Source organism: Chelon labrosus (assembly GCF_963514085.1).
Source record: "Chelon labrosus genome assembly, chromosome: 8".
Taxonomy (NCBI): domain Eukaryota; kingdom Metazoa; phylum Chordata; class Actinopteri; order Mugiliformes; family Mugilidae; genus Chelon; species Chelon labrosus.
Window position 1 is genome coordinate 30,541,974 of NC_140358.1, and position 23,564 is coordinate 30,565,537.

The 23,564-nt window shown below is 44.3% G+C and overlaps 1 protein-coding gene across 1 annotated transcript; it reads right to left on the minus strand.

Annotated features, from left to right (window-relative positions):
• Positions 1-11,704: 11,704 nt before the first annotated feature.
• tgfbi (transforming growth factor, beta-induced) lies at positions 11,705-23,564 on the minus strand. Its single transcript, XM_084550539.1, has 17 exons — positions 23,376-23,564; positions 22,866-22,964; positions 20,515-20,579; positions 20,270-20,427; positions 19,890-20,054; positions 19,618-19,764; positions 17,067-17,208; positions 16,773-16,985; positions 16,366-16,503; positions 16,143-16,285; positions 14,733-14,869; positions 14,270-14,400; positions 13,869-13,993; positions 13,686-13,788; positions 13,526-13,593; positions 13,415-13,439; positions 11,705-12,723 (listed from the first exon to the last, which is right to left on the minus strand). The coding sequence occupies exons 1-17, from the start codon at positions 23,486-23,488 to the stop codon at positions 12,668-12,670; spliced, it is 2,028 nt and encodes a 675-aa protein (XP_084406665.1). The 5' UTR covers positions 23,489-23,564; the 3' UTR covers positions 11,705-12,667.

A 23,564-nucleotide genomic window follows, 5' to 3' on the forward strand; every position in this document is an offset into this window, starting at 1 on the left:
CGATCCTCCACGCGTCTTTAAAAAATGTCCTCTACACCCGATCCTCCACGCGTCTTTAAAAAATGTCCTCTACACCTGATCCTCCACGCGTCTTTAAAAAATGTCCTCTACACCTGATCCTCCACGCGTCTTTAAAAAATGTCCACTACACCTGATCCTCCACGCGTCTTTTAAAAAACAAAACGCTTGTGCGTGGGAAGAGACACATCCTTGACTGGACAGCGTCAGTGGACATGAGTTTAAGACCAACTGTAAAATGTGACGACGAGTGTTTTTAGTGGAACATGGAAGAACACAGGAGAACCAAGTTCTTCATCCCCCAATCATCTGAGACTGATACGGTATGAGACGTGATGTTATGACTGATGATCTATCTGGTTGGACTTTTGTCAGAAGATGTCAGTTCATGTTCACAGTCTGTTTTATTAGACTATTGTGGTTTGATGGGTTGACAAAGGTGTCAAACTCAATCAGAGGAGCTAACCACGGGGCTAAGTTAGCATGCTAATGCTAATATCGTGTTAAACATGTTGCTGTTATTTGGCTAACGGTCACTTTCAGTGTGTCTGTATGTTAGCATGTATGCTAACAGACTGGTGTTTAGCTGCAGTGTTGTCATTTACAGTCAGTTTTCTGTTAGCCGTGTGTGCTACCGTGGAACAGTAGGCTAACAGATTTAGCACGTTCTCTGCTAACTGGTCTGCTAACTGGTTACATGACGTAGTGACGCTGCTAACTGGTTACAAAGACGTAGTGATGCTGCTAACTGGTTTCAAAGACGTAGTGACGCTGCTAACTGGTTACAAAGACGTAGTGACTCTGCTAACTGGTTACATGACGTAGTGACTCTGCTAACTGGTTACAAAGACGTAGTGACTCTGCTAACTGGTTACATGACGTAGTGACGCTGCTAACTGGTTACAAAGACGTAGTGACTCTGCTAACTGGTTACAAAGACGTAGTAACTCTGCTAACTGGTTACATGACGTAGTGACTCTGCTAACTGGTTACAAAGACGTAGTGACTCTGCTAACTGGTTACAAAGACGTAGTGACGCTGCTAACTGGTTACATGACGTAGTAACTCTGCTAACTAAGGTATTCAGAAAGTAAAGGATCTTTATGTAGATGGAGTTTTGCTTACATTTGACCAGTTATGTCAGAGGTACCAAATCCCGAAGAAACACTTCTTTAAATATTTGCAGTTGAAAAGCTATGTGGCTTCAAAACACAAACAGTTTATGTGTATACCATCTTTATCTAAATTAGAGGAAATAACACTTGCAAATTTGGGAGGGAAGGGCCATGTATCTAAATATTACAATATACTAGTCGTACATAGTACCGAATCAACAATAGACAAATTAAACGCTTGGAAAATGGATATAAAAGAAGATATTGATGAATTAGATTGGAATGAAGCATGCTTAAAAGCCCAAACACAAACAATAAACACAAGGTTTCGATTACTTCAATATAAATGGTTAATGAGAGTGTATATAACTCCAGTTAAACTCCACCATATGAATCCAAACACTCCGGATAACTGTACTAAATGTTTGAATGAGAAAGGAACATTATTTCACTGCTTATGGGAATGTGTGAAGATCCAAAGCTTCTGGAAAGATGTTATAAATTGTTTGTCAGAGATCTTTAATGTTAAAGTCCCCCTAAGTGCTAAACTGTGTGTGCTTGGAATATGGCCAGAAAACTTTCTACAAACATCAAAACAATATACAGTTCTGGATTTTGGACTTCTCCAGGCCAGGAGAGCTATTGCACTATGTTGGAAGAGTATGGACACTCCTACATTGAGAATGTGGATAAGAGAGCTTTCTGACTGTATTGGACTGGAAAGACTAACGTACATTGCCAAGGGCAAACAAAATGACTTTGTCGAACTCTGGGAACCATATATGAACATTATGACGGATAAAAGTGCAAGATTTATCTGAAAATATGTGTTTTTTTTGTTTGTTTGTTTTTTTTTTTTATATACATTTCATTTATGTATTTTATTTTCCCCCCTAGTTGGTTGATTTGATATAACTATATTTTTGAAAATGGTGCAAGAAAGGTGTAGGTGTGTGTCTGTGTATTGTATTGGTAAATGTTGTATGTTTGTAAAACTTGAAAAATGATAATAAACATATTGTGGAAAAAAAAACTCTGCTAACTGGTTACAAAGACGTAGTGACTCTGCTAACTGGTTACATGACGTAGTGACTCTGCTAACTGGTTACAAAGACGTAGTGATGCTGCTAACTGGTTACATGACGTAGTGACTCTGCTAACTGGTTACAAAGACGTAGTGACTCTGCTAACTGGTTACAAAGACGTAGTGACTCTGCTAACTGGTTACATGACGTAGTGACTCTGCTAACTGGTTACAAAGACGTAGTGATGCTGCTAACTGGTTACATGACGTAGTGACTCTGCTAACTGGTTACAAAGACGTAGTGATGCTGCTAACTGGTTACATGACGTAGTGACTCTGCTAACTGGTTACATGACGTAGTGACTCTGCTAACTGGTTACAAAGACGTAGTGACTCTGCTAACTGGTTACATGACGTAGTGACTCTGCTAACTGGTTACATGACGTAGTAACTCTGCTAACTGGTTACATGACGTAGTGACTCTGCTAACTGGTTACAAAGACGTAGTGATGCTGCTAACTGGTTACAAAGACGTAGTGACTCTGCTAACTGGTTACATGACGTAGTAACTCTGCTAACTGGTTACAAAGACGTAGTGACGCTGCTAACTGGTTACAAAGACGTAGTGATGCTGCTAACTGGTTACAAAGACGTAGTGACTCTGCTAACTGGTTACAAAGACGTAGTGACTCTGCTAACTGGTTACAAAGACGTAGTGACTCTGCTAACTGGTTACAAAGACGTAGTGACGCTGCTAACTGGTTACAAAGACGTAGTGATGCTGCTAACTGGTTACAAAGACGTAGTGACTCTGCTAACTGGTTACATGACGTAGTGACTCTGCTAACTGGTTACAAAGACGTAGTGACTCTGCTAACTGGTTACAAAGACGTAGTGACTCTGCTAACTGGTTACATGACGTAGTGACTCTGCTAACTGGTTACATGACGTAGTGATGCTGCTAACTGGTTACAAAGACGTAGTGACTCTGCTAACTGGTTACAAAGACGTAGTGATGCTGCTAACTGGTTACAAAGACGTAGTGACTCTGCTAACTGGTTACAAAGACGTAGTGACTCTGCTAACTGGTTACAAAGACGTAGTGATGCTGCTAACTGGTTACAAAGACGTAGTGACTCTGCTAACTGGTTACAAAGACGTAGTGATGCTGCTAACTGGTTACAAAGACGTAGTGACTCTGCTAACTGGTTACAAAGACGTAGTGACTCTGCTAACTGGTTACAAAGACGTAGTGACTCTGCTAACTGGTTACATGACGTAGTGACTCTGCTAACTGGTTACATGACGTAGTGACTCTGCTAACTGGTTACATGACGTAGTGACTCTGCTAACTGGTTACAAAGACGTAGTGACGCTGCTAACTGGTTACAAAGACGTAGTGACTCTGCTAACTGGTTACATGACGTAGTAACTCTGCTAACTGGTTACAAAGACGTAGTGACTCTGCTAACTGGTTACAAAGACGTAGTGACTCTGCTAACTGGTTACATGACGTAGTGACTCTGCTAACTGGTTACAAAGACGTAGTGATGCTGCTAACTGGTTACATTCAATTCAATTCAATTCAATTTTATTTATATAGCGTCAATAACAATACAAATCGTCTCAAGACGCTTTACAAAAACCCGGCCTGAAACCCCCAGAGCAGCCTGAAGGCAACGGTGGCAGGAAAAACTCCCTTTTAACAGGAAGAAACCTCGAGCAGAACCCAGCTCATATGGAGGGACCCATCTGCCTAAGGCCAGCCGGGTACAGACAGAAGAAAGAGAGAAGAGAACAGCAAGATAAACATACATCTGTCATAGATACACATATCTGACTAAAGTGTACATGTGGAATCTGATGATACAAACTGATGATGTTACATGACAGTTTGAAAATGTAAGAGGAATCATAGGCAGGTTGGAGAATTGTTCATTCAGGTAGGAGTGGATAACTGCAGGATTCCATGAAGACTAGGCAGGCTGATGAGACCACGACAACAGATGTAGTATAGAGCTCCACAGGAAACACACCACTCCAGGCCAGAGATACTCACAAGAAGAGGGGGGAAGAGGGGGGAAGAGGGGGGCAGGGGGGGAAGGGGGGTGGGACACACACAGCAGTAAACATTCTACATAGTAATAGCACAGAATTGTATGACTAGTAGTATATAGGAAATTAGAGGGCAAGAGCTCTGTGCCAGAGAAAAGAAAGTGGAGGATGAGAGAGAGGAGAGAGAAGAAAGAAGGAGGACATGTGTTTGGTGCATCGTCCCCCAGCAGCCTAGGCCTATAGCAGCATAACTAAGGGATGGTTTAGTCCAGCCCTAACTATAAGCCTGATCAAAAAGGAAAGTCTTAAGCCTGACCTTAAAAATAGAGAGAGTGTCTGCCTCCCGAACCCAAACTGGGAGCTGGTTCCATAGGAGAGGAGCCTGATAGCTGAAAGCTCTACCTCCCATTCTACTTTTTGAAATTCTAGGAACCACAAGTAGGCCTGCACTTTCAGACCGAAGTGATCTGCTGGGATGATATGGTACAATAAGGTCTTTAAGATACGAAGGAGCTAGGCCTTTAAGGGCCTTGTATGTAAGGAGGAGGATTTTAAATTCTATTCTAGACTTTAAAGGGAGCCAGTGAAGAGAAGCTAAAACTGGAGTAATATGATCTCTCTTGCTAATTCCTGTCAATGCTCTTGCTGTGGCATTTTGAATCAACTGGAGGCTTTTTAAAGAGCTATTTGGACAGCCAGACAGTAATGAATTACAATAATCCAGTCTGGACGACACAAATGCATGAACTAGTTTTTCAGCATCACTCTGAGACAGGATGTTCCTAATTTTGACGATATTACGCAGGTGAAAGAAGGCAGTCCTGGTCACTTGCTTTATGTGACATTTAAAGGACATATCCTCATCAAATATAACACCAAGGTTTTTTACAGTAGTACTGGAGGCCAAGGTAATGCCATCCAAAGACACCATGTGATTAGATAATGAATCTCTGAGATGCTTAGGACCGAATACAATAACTTCTGTTTTGTCTGAGTTTAAGAGTAGGAAATTACAGGTCATCCAAGCCTTTATGTCTTTAAGGCATGCTTGGAGTTTAACCAACTGATTAGTTTCATCTGGTTTCATAGATAAATATAGCTGGGTGTCGTCTGCATAGCAATGAAAGTTTATGCCATGTTTTCTAATAATCTTGCCTAATGGCAACATGTATAACGTGAAGAGTATTGGTCCTAGCACAGAACCCTGAGGAACTCCATAACTTACTTTTGTATAAGTAGAGGAATCATTATTGACATGAACAAACTGGAATCTGTCAGATAGATAGGATTCAAACCAGTCTAATGCAGTTCCTTTAATCTTGACCTCACTTTCAAGTCTCTGTAGTAAAATATTATGATCAATAGCGTCAAATGCAGCACTAAGATCTAGCAGAACAAGTATAGAGACAAGTCCACTGTCTGAAGCCATGAGGAGATCATTGGTAACTTTAACCAGAGCTGTTTCTGTACTATGATGAACTCTAAAACCTGACTGAAACTCTTCAAACAGACCATTCTTGTTTAAGTGGTCACACAACTGATTAGCAACAACTTTTTCTAGAATTTTGGAAATAAAGGGAAGGTTGGAGATTGGTCTATAGTTGGCTAAAACATCTGGATCTAGAGTGGCTTTCTTAAGTAAGGGCTTAATTACAGCAATCTTAAAAGACTGAGGCACATATCCTGTTAATAAAGATAAATTTATCTGGTTCAATATGGAGATGTTAATTAATGGAAAAACTTCTTTGAGCAATTTAGTTGGGATTGGATCTAGAAGACAGGTTGATGGTTTAGATGCTGTAATTGTTGAAGAGAGCTCAAGAAGATCTACTGGGGAGAAGGATTCCAGATATTGATAAGGTCGTACAAAAGTTTCTAATGTCGCTGTACTTGCATCTTTAACAGCTGTTGGAAGGATGCCTTGAATATTTTCTCTAATGCCGACAATTTTATTAGTAAAGAAGCTCATGAAGTCATTACTACTGAGGGCTAAAGGAATAGATGGCTCAACAGAGCTGTGGCTCTTTGTCAGCCTGGCTACAGTGCTGAAAAGAAATCTGGGGTTGTTCTTGTTTTCTTCTATTAATGATGAATAATATGCTGTTCTAATACTACTGAGAGCTTTTTTATAAGTTGTTAAACTAACTGACGTAGTGACTCTGCTAACTGGTTACAAAGACGTAGTGACGTAGTGACGCTGCTAACTGGTTACAAAGACGTAGTGACTCTGCTAACTGGTTACATGACGTAGTGACTCTGCTAACTGGTTACATGACGTAGTGACTCTGCTAACTGGTTACAAAGACGTAGTGACTCTGCTAACTGGTTACATGACGTAGTGACGCTTCTAACTGGTTACAAAGACGTAGTGACGCTGCTAACTGGTTACATGACGTAGTGACGCTGCTAACTGGTTACAAAGACGTAGTGACGCTGCTAACTGGTTACATGACGTAGTGACTCTGCTAACTGGTTACATGACGTAGTGACTCTGCTAACTGGTTACAAAGACGTAGTGACTCTGCTAACTGGTTACATGACGTAGTGACTCTGCTAACTGGTTACATGACGTAGTGACTCTGCTAACTGGTTACAAGACGTAGTGACTCTGCTAACTGGTTACAAAGACGTAGTGACTCTGCTAACTGGTTACATGACGTAGTGACGCTTCTAACTGGTTACAAAGACGTAGTGACGCTGCTAACTGGTTACAAAGACGTAGTGACGCTGCTAACTGGTTACAAAGACGTAGTGACTCTGCTAACTGGTTACATGACGTAGTGACTCTGCTAACTGGTTACAAAGACGTAGTGACTCTGCTAACTGGTTACATGACGTAGTGACTCTGCTAACTGGTTACATGACGTAGTGACTCTGCTAACTGGTTACAAGACGTAGTGACTCTGCTAACTGGTTACAAAGACGTAGTGACTCTGCTAACTGGTTACATGACGTAGTGACTCTGCTAACTGGTTACATGACGTAGTGACGCTTCTAACTGGTTACAAAGACGTAGTGACACTGCTAACTGGTTACAAAGACGTAGTGACGCTGCTAACTGGTTACATGACGTAGTGACGCTGCTAACTGGTTACATGACGTAGTGACGCTGCTAACTGGTTACATGACGTAGTGACGCTGCTAACTGGTTACAAAGACGTAGTGACGCTGCTAACTGGTTACATGACGTAGTGACTCTGCTAACTGGTTACATGACGTAGTGACTCTGCTAACTGGTTACATGACGTAGTGACGCTGCTAACTGGTTACATGACGTAGTGACTCTGCTAACTGGTTACAAAGACGTAGTGACTCTGCGAACTGGTTACATGACGTAGTGACTCTGCTAACTGGTTACAAAGACGTAGTGACTCTGCTAACTGGTTACATGACGTAGTGACGCTTCTAACTGGTTACAAAGACGTAGTGACGCTGCTAACTGGTTACATGACGTAGTGACGCTGCTAACTGGTTACAAAGACGTAGTGACGCTGCTAACTGGTTACATGACGTAGTGACTCTGCTAACTGGTTACATGACGTAGTGACTCTGCTAACTGGTTACAAAGACGTAGTGACGCTGCTAACTGGTTACATGACGTAGTGACTCTGCTAACTGGTTACATGACGTAGTAACTCTGCTAACTGGTTACATGACGTAGTGACTCTGCTAACTGGTTACATGACGTAGTGACGCTGCTAACTGGTTACATGACGTAGTGACGCTGCTAACTGGTTACATGACGTAGTGACTCTGCTAACTGGTTACATGACGTAGTAACTCTGCTAACTGGTTACATGACGTAGTGACTCTGCTAACTGGTACAGAGTTACTACGTCTTTGTGTCAGAGTCTCCGTTAACATGTTTTCGTATTATTGGTCAACCGTATGAACTTCAGCGCAGTGCGCTGCCGTACCGATACGGTGAGCGGTTGCCAAGGCAACCATGAGACTGACGAGTTTGTCAATGAAGTTGGGGGGAGGAGCTAATTGACGTACCTGCCTGATGCACGTAAAATACCTGCGGGTCAGTAGTGATAGATATAAAATATTATCTTGCCTGATACAGTTATGGGCCTTGAATTTGACATGTGTGGTTTATGAGTGATCATTTATGTAATATACCGTAGTATTAGCCAATATAAATATTATATATGGTCATTTAAAAACACAAATCATACTAATAGATGGCAACCCTAGCCACCCTCCATCATGTGTTCTTTCTACCGGGGCACCACTGAGAGTGTCCTCACTGGCTGCATCACTGTGTGGTGCCAAAAGACCCTGCAACGCATAGTGAACACAGCCATGCCTTTGTCTCCTCCAGGCTGGACTACTGTAATGCACTCCTCATTGGGATCTCTGGCAAGAGCATCCAGAGACTCCAGTACATTCAGAACAGCACTGCCAGGATCCTGATGAGGGTACGCAAGCATGACCACATCACCCCCATTCTGAAATCCCTTCACTGGCTCCCTGTCCCACTCAGGATTGAGTACAAGGTCTCCCTCCTCACTCACCAGTGCATTCATGGACATGCCCCCCTTTACCTACAGGAACTCCTTACCCCCCACACTTCCTCATGCACCCAGTCTGCAACCTCAAACACCCTTCAAACCCCCAGAACCAAGCTCTGCAGCATGGGTGATAGGGCCTTTGCTTCTGCTGCCCCCAGGCTGTGGAACGCCCTCCCTGACCACCTGAGGGCCCCACAGACTACAGATACTTTTAAAAAGGACTTAAAAACATATCTTTTTAAAAAAGCCTACAACTAAATTGTATTTTTTTCTTTCTTCTATTTTTATTTTTTAACCTTAATTTTAAAATTTTTGACCCTGGATTATTTAACTTACATTATTTTTAAACTGTTTGCCCTGTAGCACTTTGAGATTGCTTTAAATGTAAAGTGCAATACAAATAAAATTGATTATTATTATTATTATTATTATTAATTATTTATATTCATTTTTATTCCTCATGAAGGTTTTACTTGAGTGTCAGCAGGTGGCGCTCTGACTCAACATTTATCTGAGTTCAGGGAAGAAACCAACTGATCAACCTGATCAATAAAACACTACTCTGAGACTATAATATATAAAAATAAAAACTGTTAAAATACAACTGTAAATAATATATATATATATATATACACACACTAAATGGTCTTGCTTTTATATAGAGCTTTTCTACCTATTGGTACTCAAAGCGCTTTACAGTCACGGACACATCTACCCATTCGCTCACACATTCACACACCAGTGCCACGCACTGGGAGCAACCGGGGGGTTTAGTGTCTTGCTCACGGACACTTTGTCATGTGGCACATTCCGGGGATCAAACCGCTAACCCTCTGGTTCCTACTGAGCCACAGCCGCCCCCCGGTCAAAAGTTTTAGAACACCCTAATTCTTCCAGTTATTTATTGCAATTCAAGTCGTGCAAGTCCAATGAATAGCTTGAAATGGTACAAAGGTAAGTACTGAACAGCCAGAGGTTAAAAAAAAGGTTTGGTTACTCAAAACTGAAAAATAATGTACATTTCAGAATTCTACAAAAAGGCCTCTTTCAGGGAACATGAGGTGGGTTAACAATTTAAAGCTGTTCTGCAGCAATGAAGGTTGAATCAGCCTTGAAAGCTGGTGCTACTAATTCCTACAGGTGTTCCAACTTTTCTTGGTTCCTTACAACCTCCTCTGTCTGCATGAAAGCAGTGTTGGAACACACTGTGGTACCAGACCCTCATGAGCATCAGGTGGTCAGAGGTTCATCCTACAGCAAGATAATGACCCAAAACACAAGTCCAAGCTATGACAGAACTACCTCAGGAGAAAAGAACAAGATGGTAAGCTTGAAAACATGGAATGGATGAGATGATGCTGAGGAGCATAGTGAGCAGAGGTCAGAGGTCACCAACTTTCTGCAGTCAATCTTTACAGACCTCCAAACTTCATGTGTCCTTCAGATTAGCTCAAGAACAGTAGAGAGCTTCATGGAATGGGTTCCCATGGCTGAGCAGCTGCATCCAAGCCGTACATCACCAAGTACAATGCAAAGCGTCGGATGCAGTTATGTCAGACCTGTTGTCTTTTTGTTTGTTTTTTAATTAAATAAACCCTTATCTTTCCATCTCCGTCATGTGTCTCCACTTTATGTTGCGCCTCTCGAGCCGGGTCGTAACATAAATGGGGGCTCGTCCTGGATCACTTTTGGACAATTTTTTGTGGAGACTGAATGCCGGAGTTTCTTTTTTTCCCCTTAGGGTTAGGGTTAGGGTTATTTGAAGCTTAATTTGCAGTTGATCTTTTTTTCTTGGACGTTAGTAGAGTCAAGCCAATGTTGCCACATGAGGTAAATTTGCCTGTTTTAGAACTTGCCTGGTGTAGAAAGCCTCCGAGTGTTGGTGTGACCATCACAACTTTATTGTTTTTTGCGCGGTAACCCTGAGGTGGCCCCTGGCGTGCCCGGGAAAGCCGACGAAGACTAGCTGAGGTCTAGTTTTGTTTTTTTAATTAAATAAACCCTTATTTTTCTAACTCCATCATGTGTCTCCATTTTATGTTGCGCCTCTCGAGCCAGGTCATAACATTCACTATTAAACATAGCCCTGAGGTCTACTGTTGTTTCTACTGTTGTTTTTCTTCCATTTGATTTCACGAAACGTTTAAGTGATCACTGATCACCATCAATCAGGATTTTTTTCCGACCACATTTCTTCCTGGTAGACGATGGTTCTCCACTATCCTTCCAGTTTTTAATAATGCCTTGGACAGTTCTTAACCCAGTTTTAGTAGTTTCTACAATCTCCTTAGATGTTTTCTCTGCTTGATGCATGCCAATGATTTGACCCTTCTCCAACAGACGACCACAGGATGTGTCTTCAGACATGGTTGTTGAAGAAATGAGAAGCTACTCATTGCATCAGTTGGGCTTAAATAACTTGTTGTCAGCTGAAAGATAATCACCCATGCAGTAATTATCCAATAGGAGGTGAATACCTGTTTGATTAGTTTGACAGTTAGTTTTTTTTTGGCCAGGCTGTGTAGCTATGTGGATGTACATATTTGGTTGTTTCTGTTTAAAATCACACATTTTATTACCTCCATGTATCTGACTCGGTTGTTTAAAAATCAATTAGCAGCGTCTTCATCCCACGCAGCTGAGAGAACAGGGCAGAGCTATCGTTTTAGAATTTATTACTTTTAGTTTTTTAATAATTATGTAAAATAAAGTTGGAATGTAATCAAATAAAATTAAATTAAAAGTTAAAAGCCAGAGTGTACCTGTTTTTATATTGTATGTCTCCTGTGAGGCGTTTGTTCCAGTGATGGTTCTGTCGGGTCCAGAAAATCCTTCTCTGCTGGACTAAACTTTATCAAAATCACTGACTTACATTTTAATATTTTCCCATTAATCTTATTAAATTATTCCAATAGTTTATTCTATTCATGTTATGTCTTGTCTGTCTCTCAGCTGCAGTGTAGCTTAGCATTAGAGCTTTCATCCAATCATATTTCAGCATCATGTGTTGCTGGAGTCAAAGAAATCTGCCTGGGCCTTCACAATTAAAACTGAAACACATTGTAATGATGCTGTTCCTGTCAGTGTTTTACCGTCCTCTGATTGGACAGTCAGGAGCCACTCCGTTTAAGCCAACCTATTGACAGGCTATCAAATTTGGTTGCAGATGTTCTTAGAAAGACATTTTCACGGCGGACTTAAAAGGAAAAGCTGGATATTGTGAGGAAAGACCGCCCAACCCTGGAGATAGCTAGCCTGACCCAGGTCAGCAGCTATGAGCGCTACCGTTGGTTGACAGGCTCTGAGGAGAACTCTAAATAGTTTCTAAAGTTCTGGTGAGTAAAATGAATTATATTTACATCTGTTATGTATATTTTTGTCATTTTATTGGGTCGACATTGATGCTTCTGCTGGATTTGATGTATGTGGCGCTGGTGGCTGCAGAGAGTGAGAGGAGACTTTATGAATTGTTCTAAGTGAGTTTCTTTCTTTAGTAATGACATTCATCTCTCTATATGAGATACCTGTCTACGATGCTACGTCCTGTTTTAATGTGTATCTGTATGATGTTGATGGTTTCTATAGCAGTGGAGTCATAACCATCGTATTAAGACGTGTTTTAATGAGGTTGGAGGTCATTGAAGGTCTAGGTGGAAAATACTCGACCCAACACTGGCTGCCTCACAATAAACTCAATTAACAGGAAATAGCTTGTGAACAAACTCACACGAGATTTTCAGCTTTATTTTATAAAAACACTGGAGCCTGTAGACGAGGGTTAGGGGCGTCAAACTCCCACACCCAAAGAAAACACTGATTTGGTAAAAAAGTCAAAAGAAATAAAAACATTTTCTTCTTTTCCTCCACAAACAGAGTGAACACTTCATTTTCTTCTTCTTCTTTGGCAGTGTTCAGGTGCTTCTCATTCTTCTGCAGTTTTACTGACTCATCGTCCTGCTGGAGCGACTGCGGATCACCTTCTGGAAAAGATCATCTGAAACACAAACCGGTGTCTCCTGTAGATTAACCTCAGTCTTAGAGCAGACTCTCCTTAAGATTAACCTCAGATTTAGAGCAGACTCTCCTGTAGATTAACCTCAGACTTAGAGCAGACTCTCCTGTAGATTAACCTCAGATTTAGAGCAGACTCTCCTGTAGATTAACCTCAGATTTAGAGCAGACTCTCCTGTAGATTAACCTCAGACTTAGAGCAGACTCCCCTTAAGATTAACCTCAGATTTAGAGCACACTCTCCTGAAGATTAACCTCAGTTTTAGAGCAGACTCTCCTGTAGATTAACCTCAGATTTAGAGCAGACTCTCCTGAAGATTAACCTCAGTCTTAGAGCAGACTCTCCTGTAGATTAACCTCAGACTTAGAGCAGACTCTCCTGTAGATTAACCTCAGACTTAGAGCAGACTCTCCTGAAGATTAACCTCAGTCTTAGAGCAGACTCTACTGAAGATTAACCTCAGACTTAGAGCAGACTCTCCTGAAGATTAACCTCAGACTTAGCGCAGACTCTCTTTAAGATTAACCTCAGTCTTAGAGCAGATTCTCCTGTAGATTAACCTCAGACTTAGAGCAGACTCTCTTTAGGATTAACCTCAGACTTAGAGCAGACTCTCCTGAAAATTAACCTCAGACTTAGAGCAGACTCTCCTGAAGATAAACCTCAGACTCACCATTCCTGAAGCTCTTGGAGTCAGCCTGTGAGACAAGGAGAAGGGCATCACAGAACCGTTTAGGCTGGATCCATTATTGATCATTGATCATGGATTATCAGGAGTTCTTACCTTGAAGGCGGCGGCGGGTCTGAGCAGAGCGGCCGGTCCGTCGGCCTGCTCTCGGTCGACCTTCGGAGCTGAAGATAGGAACATGAAGAAAAGATCCTGTTTATTTATCTCTGCCCACAAACAAACAAACCAACAAACAAACAGACAGTGAGGCGCTCACGCAGAGGTTTGATGATGCTGTTGACGGCGTGAATGACTCCGTTAGTCGCCATCAGGTCGGTGTCAGACACCGGGACCTTGTTGACGTACACCGTGTAGTTCCTCTGAGACGACAGACCAATGACAGCGATCAGTTACTCACAACTAACTTCTTCTATGTTTAAATAAAGTTTGTTGGACTGACCATCCCCAGCTCCAGCTTCTCCCCCTGCAGAGGTTGGAGTCTGGTGTGAGAGCCGACTCCCCCGCTGACCAGCATGCCCTCCCCCAGGTGATACCTGAGCACAGCGGACAGCTCCTGGCGGTTACCTGGAAACACACGGCGGTTATTGAACACAACCCACAGAGAGGAGTCAGATGGTTGTTGGTGAAGGTCACTGCTGCTGGTAAAGTGTTATTGTTGGACGTGAGAGTGACCTCAGAGTCTGAGCTCGACGAAGAGGCGTCCTCTGAGCGTCTGCATGTCTTTATTAGGACGCCGTGAGGACGTTTGTTTAAACCAGAGGATGATTCTGCCCTGAGTCACATAAACACTTTGTTCTGGACATTCAGACCAAACAAGGAGCTGGAGGATCTGATACTCACGCATCAGTCGGTTGAGTTCGGCCTGAGACATGGCGCCGAACGCCTCATTGGTGGGAGCGAAAAAGGTGAGCGCCCCCTGCTGGTTCAGCAGCTCCGTCATCCCGGCCGCCTGGATGGCGCCGACCAGGAGGCTGAAACCACGAGAGACAGTAGCTGATTGCCAGAAGCTACAGTAATAGTAACTACAATGCTAACTGCTAATATTATAATGCAATCTGCCATAAGAGCACCTTGATGCTAAGCTAACAGTTTTGCCCTGCTTCCAGTCTGTTATGTTCAGGTGATGTTGGAATAATTTATGTCTTTATGAGTCGATGACGTGATGGCGGACGAAGGCGATTGTGACAGAGCTTCAACTCTGAGGTTTGTCTCTCAGACGAGTTTATCTGAAAAGCTCTAATTATTCTCAACGATCCATTTCCTTTTTCTTCAGTGAAGCTCAGTCACACCTGGAGGTGCTCACCTGAAGCGGTCGTCGGCCTTCAGGATGTCCATGACCGTCCCCATCGGTGGCGTGAGGACTTTGTCCAGGGTGAACATGGAGGCGAATCGGCCAGTCTTATCGTGTGCGGCGATGCAGGCGTTCTCAATGCACAGGTTCTACAGAGAAGAAGTAAGACGACCTGAGAACACGCTAACAAGACGTTAACCTCACCTGATCCACTTATTGATCTCTGATCACCTGATTCACACTGAGAGGACACTGATAATCCAGAAAGATCCATAACATCTGAAAGTTTCCGATCTGTCTTTGACTGATTAGTGGATTCATTAACTGAAACCAGAGTCACAGTCTGGGATCTGTCCTCACGGTTTAACCAACTCAACAGTTTTTGGTCTCTGGGATAAAATATGCAAGGGCCTATGAAGGGCCTAGAGCAGGGATGGGCAACTGGCGACCCGCGGGCGTTTGAAGTGGCCCTTAGATAAATTTTTGAAAATTATAAAAATGTGTCCTCTGCGACACTGAATCAGTTGTAATGACACAGTCGGCCACTAGATGGCGCCTCTAATGCAGACGCCGCCTCGTAAACGCTTCCACTGGCGCCGTGTGTTTCAGGTGAAATGGGAAGAAGATTATCTGTTCACAGAATTTAAAAGCAAACCAATGTGCTTATTCTGCTTAGAGACGTTATCTGACATGAAAGATTTCACTTCAAGTTGCCGCTACAACACGTTGCACAAAGTTAAATACGAGAAGTATACTAAAGCTGCAAGGGCTGCTATCGTAGCGGACCTTAAATCAAAAGTACACAAACAACAGCGACTTTTTACCAGTGGCCACTGCTGATAGTGGTGAGGTAGAGACAGGGACAATGTTGAACTCTTTATTAGTGTAAAAATGCACAAATTAGTTCTTGCAATTAATGTTTGTCTGCTGTTCTGCAGCTTTCTGTCATCCTTGAGATGGATGGTAATTTGTATGTTTTATTTTCATGAGCCCTTTGCACTGAAAAATAAATAAATAAATAAATAAATAACAGTAAGAGGTTATTTTTTGTTTGCTTTAACAAACACACGCACACACACACACACACACACACACATATATGTATACACACAAACATATTTAAAATGGCAGTTTTATCATATCTGGTTAAGTGTGCGTTCCTATGTGGCCCTCTGGTAGTGTCGATGAAAAATTGTGGGCCCCCCCCATCATTTAAGTTGCCCATCCCTGAACTAGAGTATATTGACAACAACCACCACTAGGGGCACCCTTCTGTCTACCCTGGGTCCCACATTGACACTAATTTATCATTAGAGGATGTATAGCAGAGTAAGCCTGACTACAGAGTTCAGGAGCACATGTGGTCCCCTCTGACATCCAGAGTAATGATAGGACAGACGATAAATGAATCGATGTTCTTACGTTCCTGTAGACGAAGACTCGCAGCTTGAGGCCTCCCAGAGTCTCCAGCTCCTGGCCGTGGTACAGAGACTTTGACGACAGTTGCTGCTTCAAGATGTGATTGGTCATCAGCTTCCTCATGTCGGACGTCATGGTCACGCTTCCTGTTGGACACGGGACCAGGAGGACACATTAAACAGAGATCCACCTCCACGAGTCAAAGGTCAGGATCAAAGGACGTCACCTTTGAAGGCGTCGTTTAGCGGTGCCAGCATGGTCAGAGCCTCAGAGCCCGTGAGGCGGGGAGTCAGCCCGGCCTCAACGAACAGCTTGGTCGCCGTGGAAACGGAGGAACCTTCAGCCAGCTCCAGAAGAGTCTTAGCTGCAAGACAACAAGTACTTCAACCACTGGTATGAGAACTGGTCTACGGGTCTCTACCGACCTCTACAGATCACTACAGGTCTCAATCTGTCTCTACAGATCTCTACAGATCTCTACAGACCACTACAGGTCTCTACCGGACTTTACAGGGCACTAATTGTGGTAGTGTTGGTGGTGTTGGTCAGTGTTGATCAGAGTGAGCAGGTCCAGTATCTACGGTACCACCTACTGTACTAATACCAGTATGTATTAGTATCAGGAATCGGTACCTGAATCCGGGATGAGCAGCTCATTGATGTAGTGGATGACTCCGTTGGTTCCCAGCTGGTCCTTCTTGGTGACGATGGCCTTCCCATTCAGAGTCATCTGGTCTCCGTCACAGCCCACCTCCAGCGTGGTACCCTGCAGAGTCTCCATCGGTGTCCCCGACACGATCGACTCGGCACACTGCATGTTCTTCAGGACGTGGTAGTTCAGCAGGTCTGGCCACACAAGATCACAAACTGGTGTAAGACACATCTGGAGACAAGACTGATGGGGTCACAGTGCCCCCTGCTGCTCACCAGTCAGAGCCACGGGGTCTCCCAGGATCCTGTTCAGGGTCTCCCGAGGAATCTTCTCAAAGGCCTCATTGGTGGGAGCAAAGATGGTGTACTGACCCTCGCTCTCCAACATGGCGGTCAGCCCTGCGGCAGCGAAGGCCGTCTACGATACAAAATGAAAGTTAAAACGCAAACGACACCTGGCCAAAGATGATGTCACTGATGGTTAATTTGTGAAGCTGATGCAGCTCAGAACCTCTAAATGTTCCTCCTCAATCTCCACCAATAAAAAAATAATCTCTTCTACATCAACCTCGGTGACCTTCAGCTTTATTGAAGAAACTGTCGTGCTGTTTACGTCCAACCGGAGACCCTTCATTACCATCACTACCATCTCTACCCATCACTACCATCACTACCATCTCTACCCATCACTACCATCACTACCATCACTACCATCACTACCATCACTCTACCCATCACTACCATCACTACCATCACTACCATCACTACCATCACTACCATCACTCTACCCATCACTACCATCACTACCATCACTCTACCCATCACTACCATCACTACCATCACTACCATCACTCTACCCATCACTACCATCTCTACCCATCACTACCATCACTACCATCACTACCATCACTACCATCTCTACCCATCACTACCATCACTACCATCACTCTACCCATCACTACCATCACTACCATCACTACCATCACTACCATCACTCTACCCATCACTACCATCTCTACCCATCACTACCATCACTACCATCACTACCATCACTACCATCACTCTACCCATCACTACCATCACTACCATCACTACCATCACTCTACCCATCACTACCATCACTACCATCACTACCATCACTACCATCACTACCATCACTCTACCCATCACTACCATCACTACCATCACTACCATCACTACCATCACTCTACCCATCACTACCATCACTACCATCACTCTACCCATCACTACCATCACTACCATCACTACCATCACTCTACCCATCACTACCATCACTACCATCACTCTACCCATCACTACCATCACTACCATCACTACCATCACTACCATCACTACCATCACTCTACCCATCACTACCATCACTACCATCACTCTACCCATCACTACCATCACTACCATCACTACCATCACTACCATCACTACCATCACTACCATCACTCTACCCATCACTACCCATCACTACCATCACTCTACCCATCACTACCATCACTACCATCACTCTACCCATCACTACCATCACTACCATCACTACCATCACTACCCATCACTACCTTCACTACCATCACTCTACCCATCACTACCTTCACTACCATCACTACCATCACTACCATCTCTACCATCACTACCATCACTACCATCTCTACCATCACTCTACCCATCACTACCATCACTCTACCCATCACTACCACCACTACCTTCACTACCATCACTACCATCACTACCATCACTACCCATCACTACCATCACTCTACCCATCACTACCATCTCTACCATCACTCTACCCATCACTACCATCACTCTACCCATCACTACCATCACTACCATCACTACCATCACTACGATCACTACCATCACTCTACCCATCACTACCATCACTACCATCACTACCCATCACTACCTTCACTACCTTCACTACCATCACTACCCATCACTACCTTCACTACCATCACTACCATCTCTACCCATCACTACCTTCACTACCATCACTACCATCACTACCATCACTCTACCCATCACTACCATCACTACCATCACTACCATCACTCTACCCATCACTACCATCACTACCATCACTACCATCACTCTACCCATCACTACCATCACTACCATCACTACCATCACTACCATCACTCTACCCATCACTACCTTCACTACCATCACTACCATCACTACCATCTCTACCCATCACTACCATCACTACCATCACTACCATCACTACCTTCACTACCATCACTACCATCACTACCATCTCTACCCATCACTACCATCACTACCATCACTACCATCACTACCATCACTACCCATCACTACCTTCACTACCATCACTCTACCCATCACTACCTTCACTACCCATCACTACCATCTCTACCCATCACTACCATCACTACCATCACTACCATCACTCTACCCATCACTACCATCACTACCATCACTACCATCACTACCCATCACTACCTTCACTACCATCACTCTACCCATCACTACCATCACTACCATCACTACCATCACTACCATCTCTCTACCCATCACTACCCACCACTACCTTCACTACCATCACTACCATCACTACCATCTCTCTACCCATCACTACCCACCACTACCTTCACTACCTTCACTACCACCACTACGCTTCACTACCATCACTACCATCACTACCACCTCTACGCTTCACTACCATCACTACCATCACTGCCATCACTATTCTTCACTACCATCACTACCGACCCAGACTGACTGACTGACTGATTAACAAATTGATGGACTGATTGATGGACTGATTGATGGACTGATTGACAGGTGTACTCACTCGTAGCGTCTCCAGATCGTCGTCAATGTCAATGATTGACTGCATGTTGTTAGAGATGGCGGTGATGACGCGGTCGACCACGTGGACAATGCCGTTGGTGGCATGTTGGTCGGGTTTGATTAGACGAGCGCAGTTCACAGTGACAATCTGAGGAGAGGAGGAGGGAGTTAATCAATCAGTCAATAATCCTGATCCCGGTCCTGACTAATGGATACATAGACTCGATTCTGGCTCTGGTCCTGGTCCCGATGGCTCATCAGAGGTGGTCTCACCCCATTGCTGTAGTGGTGGATGTGGACGTGGGAGTCCTGGTACATGGAGGGGAAGGAGGATCCGTGCTTCAGCTCCTCAGATGTCAGCCTCCGGTTCACCATGTGGTAGTGAAGAGCGTTCAAGAGCTCGATGTTCACGTTACTGACCAGAGCGTCCAGGATCTCCTGTAGAGCCATCGTCATCATTACTATCACCACAATCATCACTGTCATCACTATCATCATCATCATCACCACAACCATCACTATCACTATCACTATCATCATCATCATCATCATCATCATCATGGTCACGCCACCAACGGCATCGTCCACCACTATCACCATCATCATCATCATCATCACCATCATCATCATCATCACTAGGGGGGGCTACTGACGGTGGGCAGGGCTGCCCAGGCCTCGTTGCTGGGGGCGAAGAAGGTGAAGCTTCCTGGTCCCTGGATCTCGTCGCTGAGTTTGGCTCGTTCTGAGTACATCTTAGTGGTGGAGGCTCCAACTACTCCCAGAGTGTTGTAAATGTTGACCAGAGGTAGCGCTGCAACACACTGGATGTTAGCACTGTCCCTGGAGGACACAGAGGACATTGAGGAACGAGAGGACAGAGAGGACAGAGAAAACATACCTGCAGGACAGCCCTTCTCTCCAGGAATCTTCTCATAACCAGGACAGCATTCGTAGGTGATCACCCTGCAGCAAAGACACATGGGAACACATGAGGACACATGAGGTGACATGAGGTCACATGAGGACACATTAAAACACATGAGGACACATGAGGACACATGTGGTCACATGAGGACACATGAGGTCACATGAGGTCACATGAGGACACATGAGGACCCATGAGGACATATGAGGACATGTGAAGATGTGTGGTCATACTGACGCTAAATGCGTTTGATTCCTTCAGTCGTTCCAGTTGTAAACCGAGTCAGACAGGAAGTCAACTAAACATCCAGTAGCAACCTTTTTTTTTAAGTAGCCGCAACTTTCAGAGCCAGCAACGATCAAAACGTCCTGACTTCTAACATGTCCAGGTCTGGGTTGGTTTGCGCTGCATCTGCCTTTACCACCAGGAGGAACTGTCCCCGCTTGCTCTATGGACTCACCTCATCGGGACAATCAAGTATCTAAATCTGAGGACAGACTGGACACCAGGGGTACCAGGGCTCAGGGATCAGATACCTAGTTCGGGTTCTGAATGGGTCGGAGGTCCTGGACTGTTTCCAGACTGAGCTCCACTCATGCGATGTTTGTTTCAAGGTTTCTGTGTTCAGTGATTTATGAGCCCGGTGGAAAACTGGGAGCACATGTGGGCCGTAATGGAGCGTGCAGCCCGGACCGGGCCTTTAGGACTTCCTGTTGAGATTTCCACAATAAATGTGGCTCCGCCGTCTGGGCTCGTAAAACTCATTTCCTCAGAGAGAAGAAGAATCTGTAGCCAGACCTACGGCCAGGAAAAACACTAAACCACCAGGAGCCCCCACCACTTCCTGTTCCCTACAAAATAAAACACCAGGCTGTTTGTTTCTGAGGCTGCAGCAGTAAAATAGTCTTTAATTATTTCCACCATCTTTTAATCTGTTTCTGAATTCCAGAGTGGGGGAGTCTCACCCCGGAACCCCCAGTCAGAGGTTTCACCACATTCCTTCAGATTAGAACAAAGTCAGATGTGGAGGACGGAACAGGAGACTCCCCGAGCTTGGCACTAAGTTTCAACAGATGGAGATCAGCTACCGACACACTGGACTGATTAGCAAACCAGATGGAAACTCCACATAAACAAAGATGGCCGCTGCTCTGATACACGTCTCTCATTCAAAGACAACAACCAGAGAGGCCACTAGGCTCAGTTGTTCAATCCCCAGCCATGAAGAGGATCTGAATCAGAGCCCTGAGGGACGCCCTCCAATAATGAACACTGTGACTCCCAGGTAAAACCAAAGAGAATGAGCCTGACAGCGGTTGCCATGACGACACCTCAGTCTGACGGGGAAGGTCAGAGGGGTGAGGGAGTGTGTGTGTGTGTGTGTGTGTGGGGGGGGGGGGGGGGGTTAGTCTTCCTCCTGTTGCCCTCTGACCTCCTGATCCTCCTCCACAGAAACCACATATACAGAAACAAAGAAAACTCTGTCCCAGGACAAGATCAAGCTTCGAGGCTGCGTTCAACATTCTGAACACGAGACACGTTCAACGTTCACAACAAGAGACATGTTCAATGTCCAGAACACATTTAACGTCCGCAACAAGGGACACGTTCAATGTCCAGAACATGAACTGAAAATAACAGACAACAGAGAGGAAGAGAAAGAAGATGAAGAGGAAATGAACAGATGAATCATTCTGACTTCAAAACGCTGAATCAGCCGTTTCTATGGAAACTAAACAGAACACTGATTGGCTAACGGGATCAGCTGAGACTGAAGTCACGAGAACAACAACAGGTAAATAGTCTCCATGAGGACAATGAGATGTTCTGTTCAGAAGGACCAGAGACATGCCAGAAACACGCTAAAAGATACACTAAGAACATGTCAAGAACATGTTAGAGACACGTCAAGAACATGTAGAGGACAGGGTTTCAATTTGCAGCTAAGGTTAGCTAGCTTCAGATAAAAGATGGACAGATGAAGTCTTTATTTATCACTGGGAAGACAGGACGCCAAACTAGCTCCTCCCCCGCATCCATATATGGTCACTATGGACTCCAACCAAACAAGATGGTGGCAGCCGCATGCCAGGCTGACGAACGCTGGACGGCCCGGCGACTGAGAGAAAGAGTTAGTGTGTCCTCTGCATGAACCGTCTGGTAAACTGACACTGATGGTTCTGCCAGGCCTTTCTTCTTCTGGGGTTACATAAGAGGTGAGGACACCTCTGGAGACAGACATTCCTCCGTCTCCCTGTCCAGCAGGACTCCAGTCAAACTCAAGAGGAAAACCAGAAACTACAACAATTAAAGAAAGAACTTACGTGGGCTGGCTGCAGATCTTACGATGGTACCACTGTTTGCAGTTGGTGAAATACTTCTTGTCGGTTCCTTTTATCTGCTGCATGGCGCAGACGTTGGGTCTGAAAGACAAGAGGACGGAGGACGGGACACTGTTAGAGGACAACAAACCTTCAGGCTGGAACACACACATCGTCCCTGATAATTAATGGTCCTCAGAGATCTCTAAAGATGTTCCACCTCAGCAGCAGGAGGAAGAGACGTTCATCATCATCCCTTCATCAGTGTGAACACATGAATAATTCACTCACTTCGGACACAAATGTTTCATTAAAGATACACAAACTCACTTGGACACATTTAAACTCATTCAACGTTTTAAACTTAAAAAGAAATAATAATAATAAAAACTTTAACTTCCTCCTCAGATTAAAGTATTTCTACTCTATTACTAATTGTAATCAGATTACTTTCCCCTCATCTGGTCGGTATCGGTCCGTTTCGGATCAGACCTGACCCCGACCAGAACTCACCCCTGCTGCCGGCCTCGGATGCGGCTGTGCTGCAGAACCGCTTGGTACGGAGACCGGGCCACACACACGGTCAGAACCAGGGACAGAACCAGAACCAGCGAGGACGCGTTCATCTCTGACGGACGTTCGATCCACTTCAGTCCGATCACTTCTACTTCTTCTGCTTCTGCTTCTCTCTCTGCAGCCCGA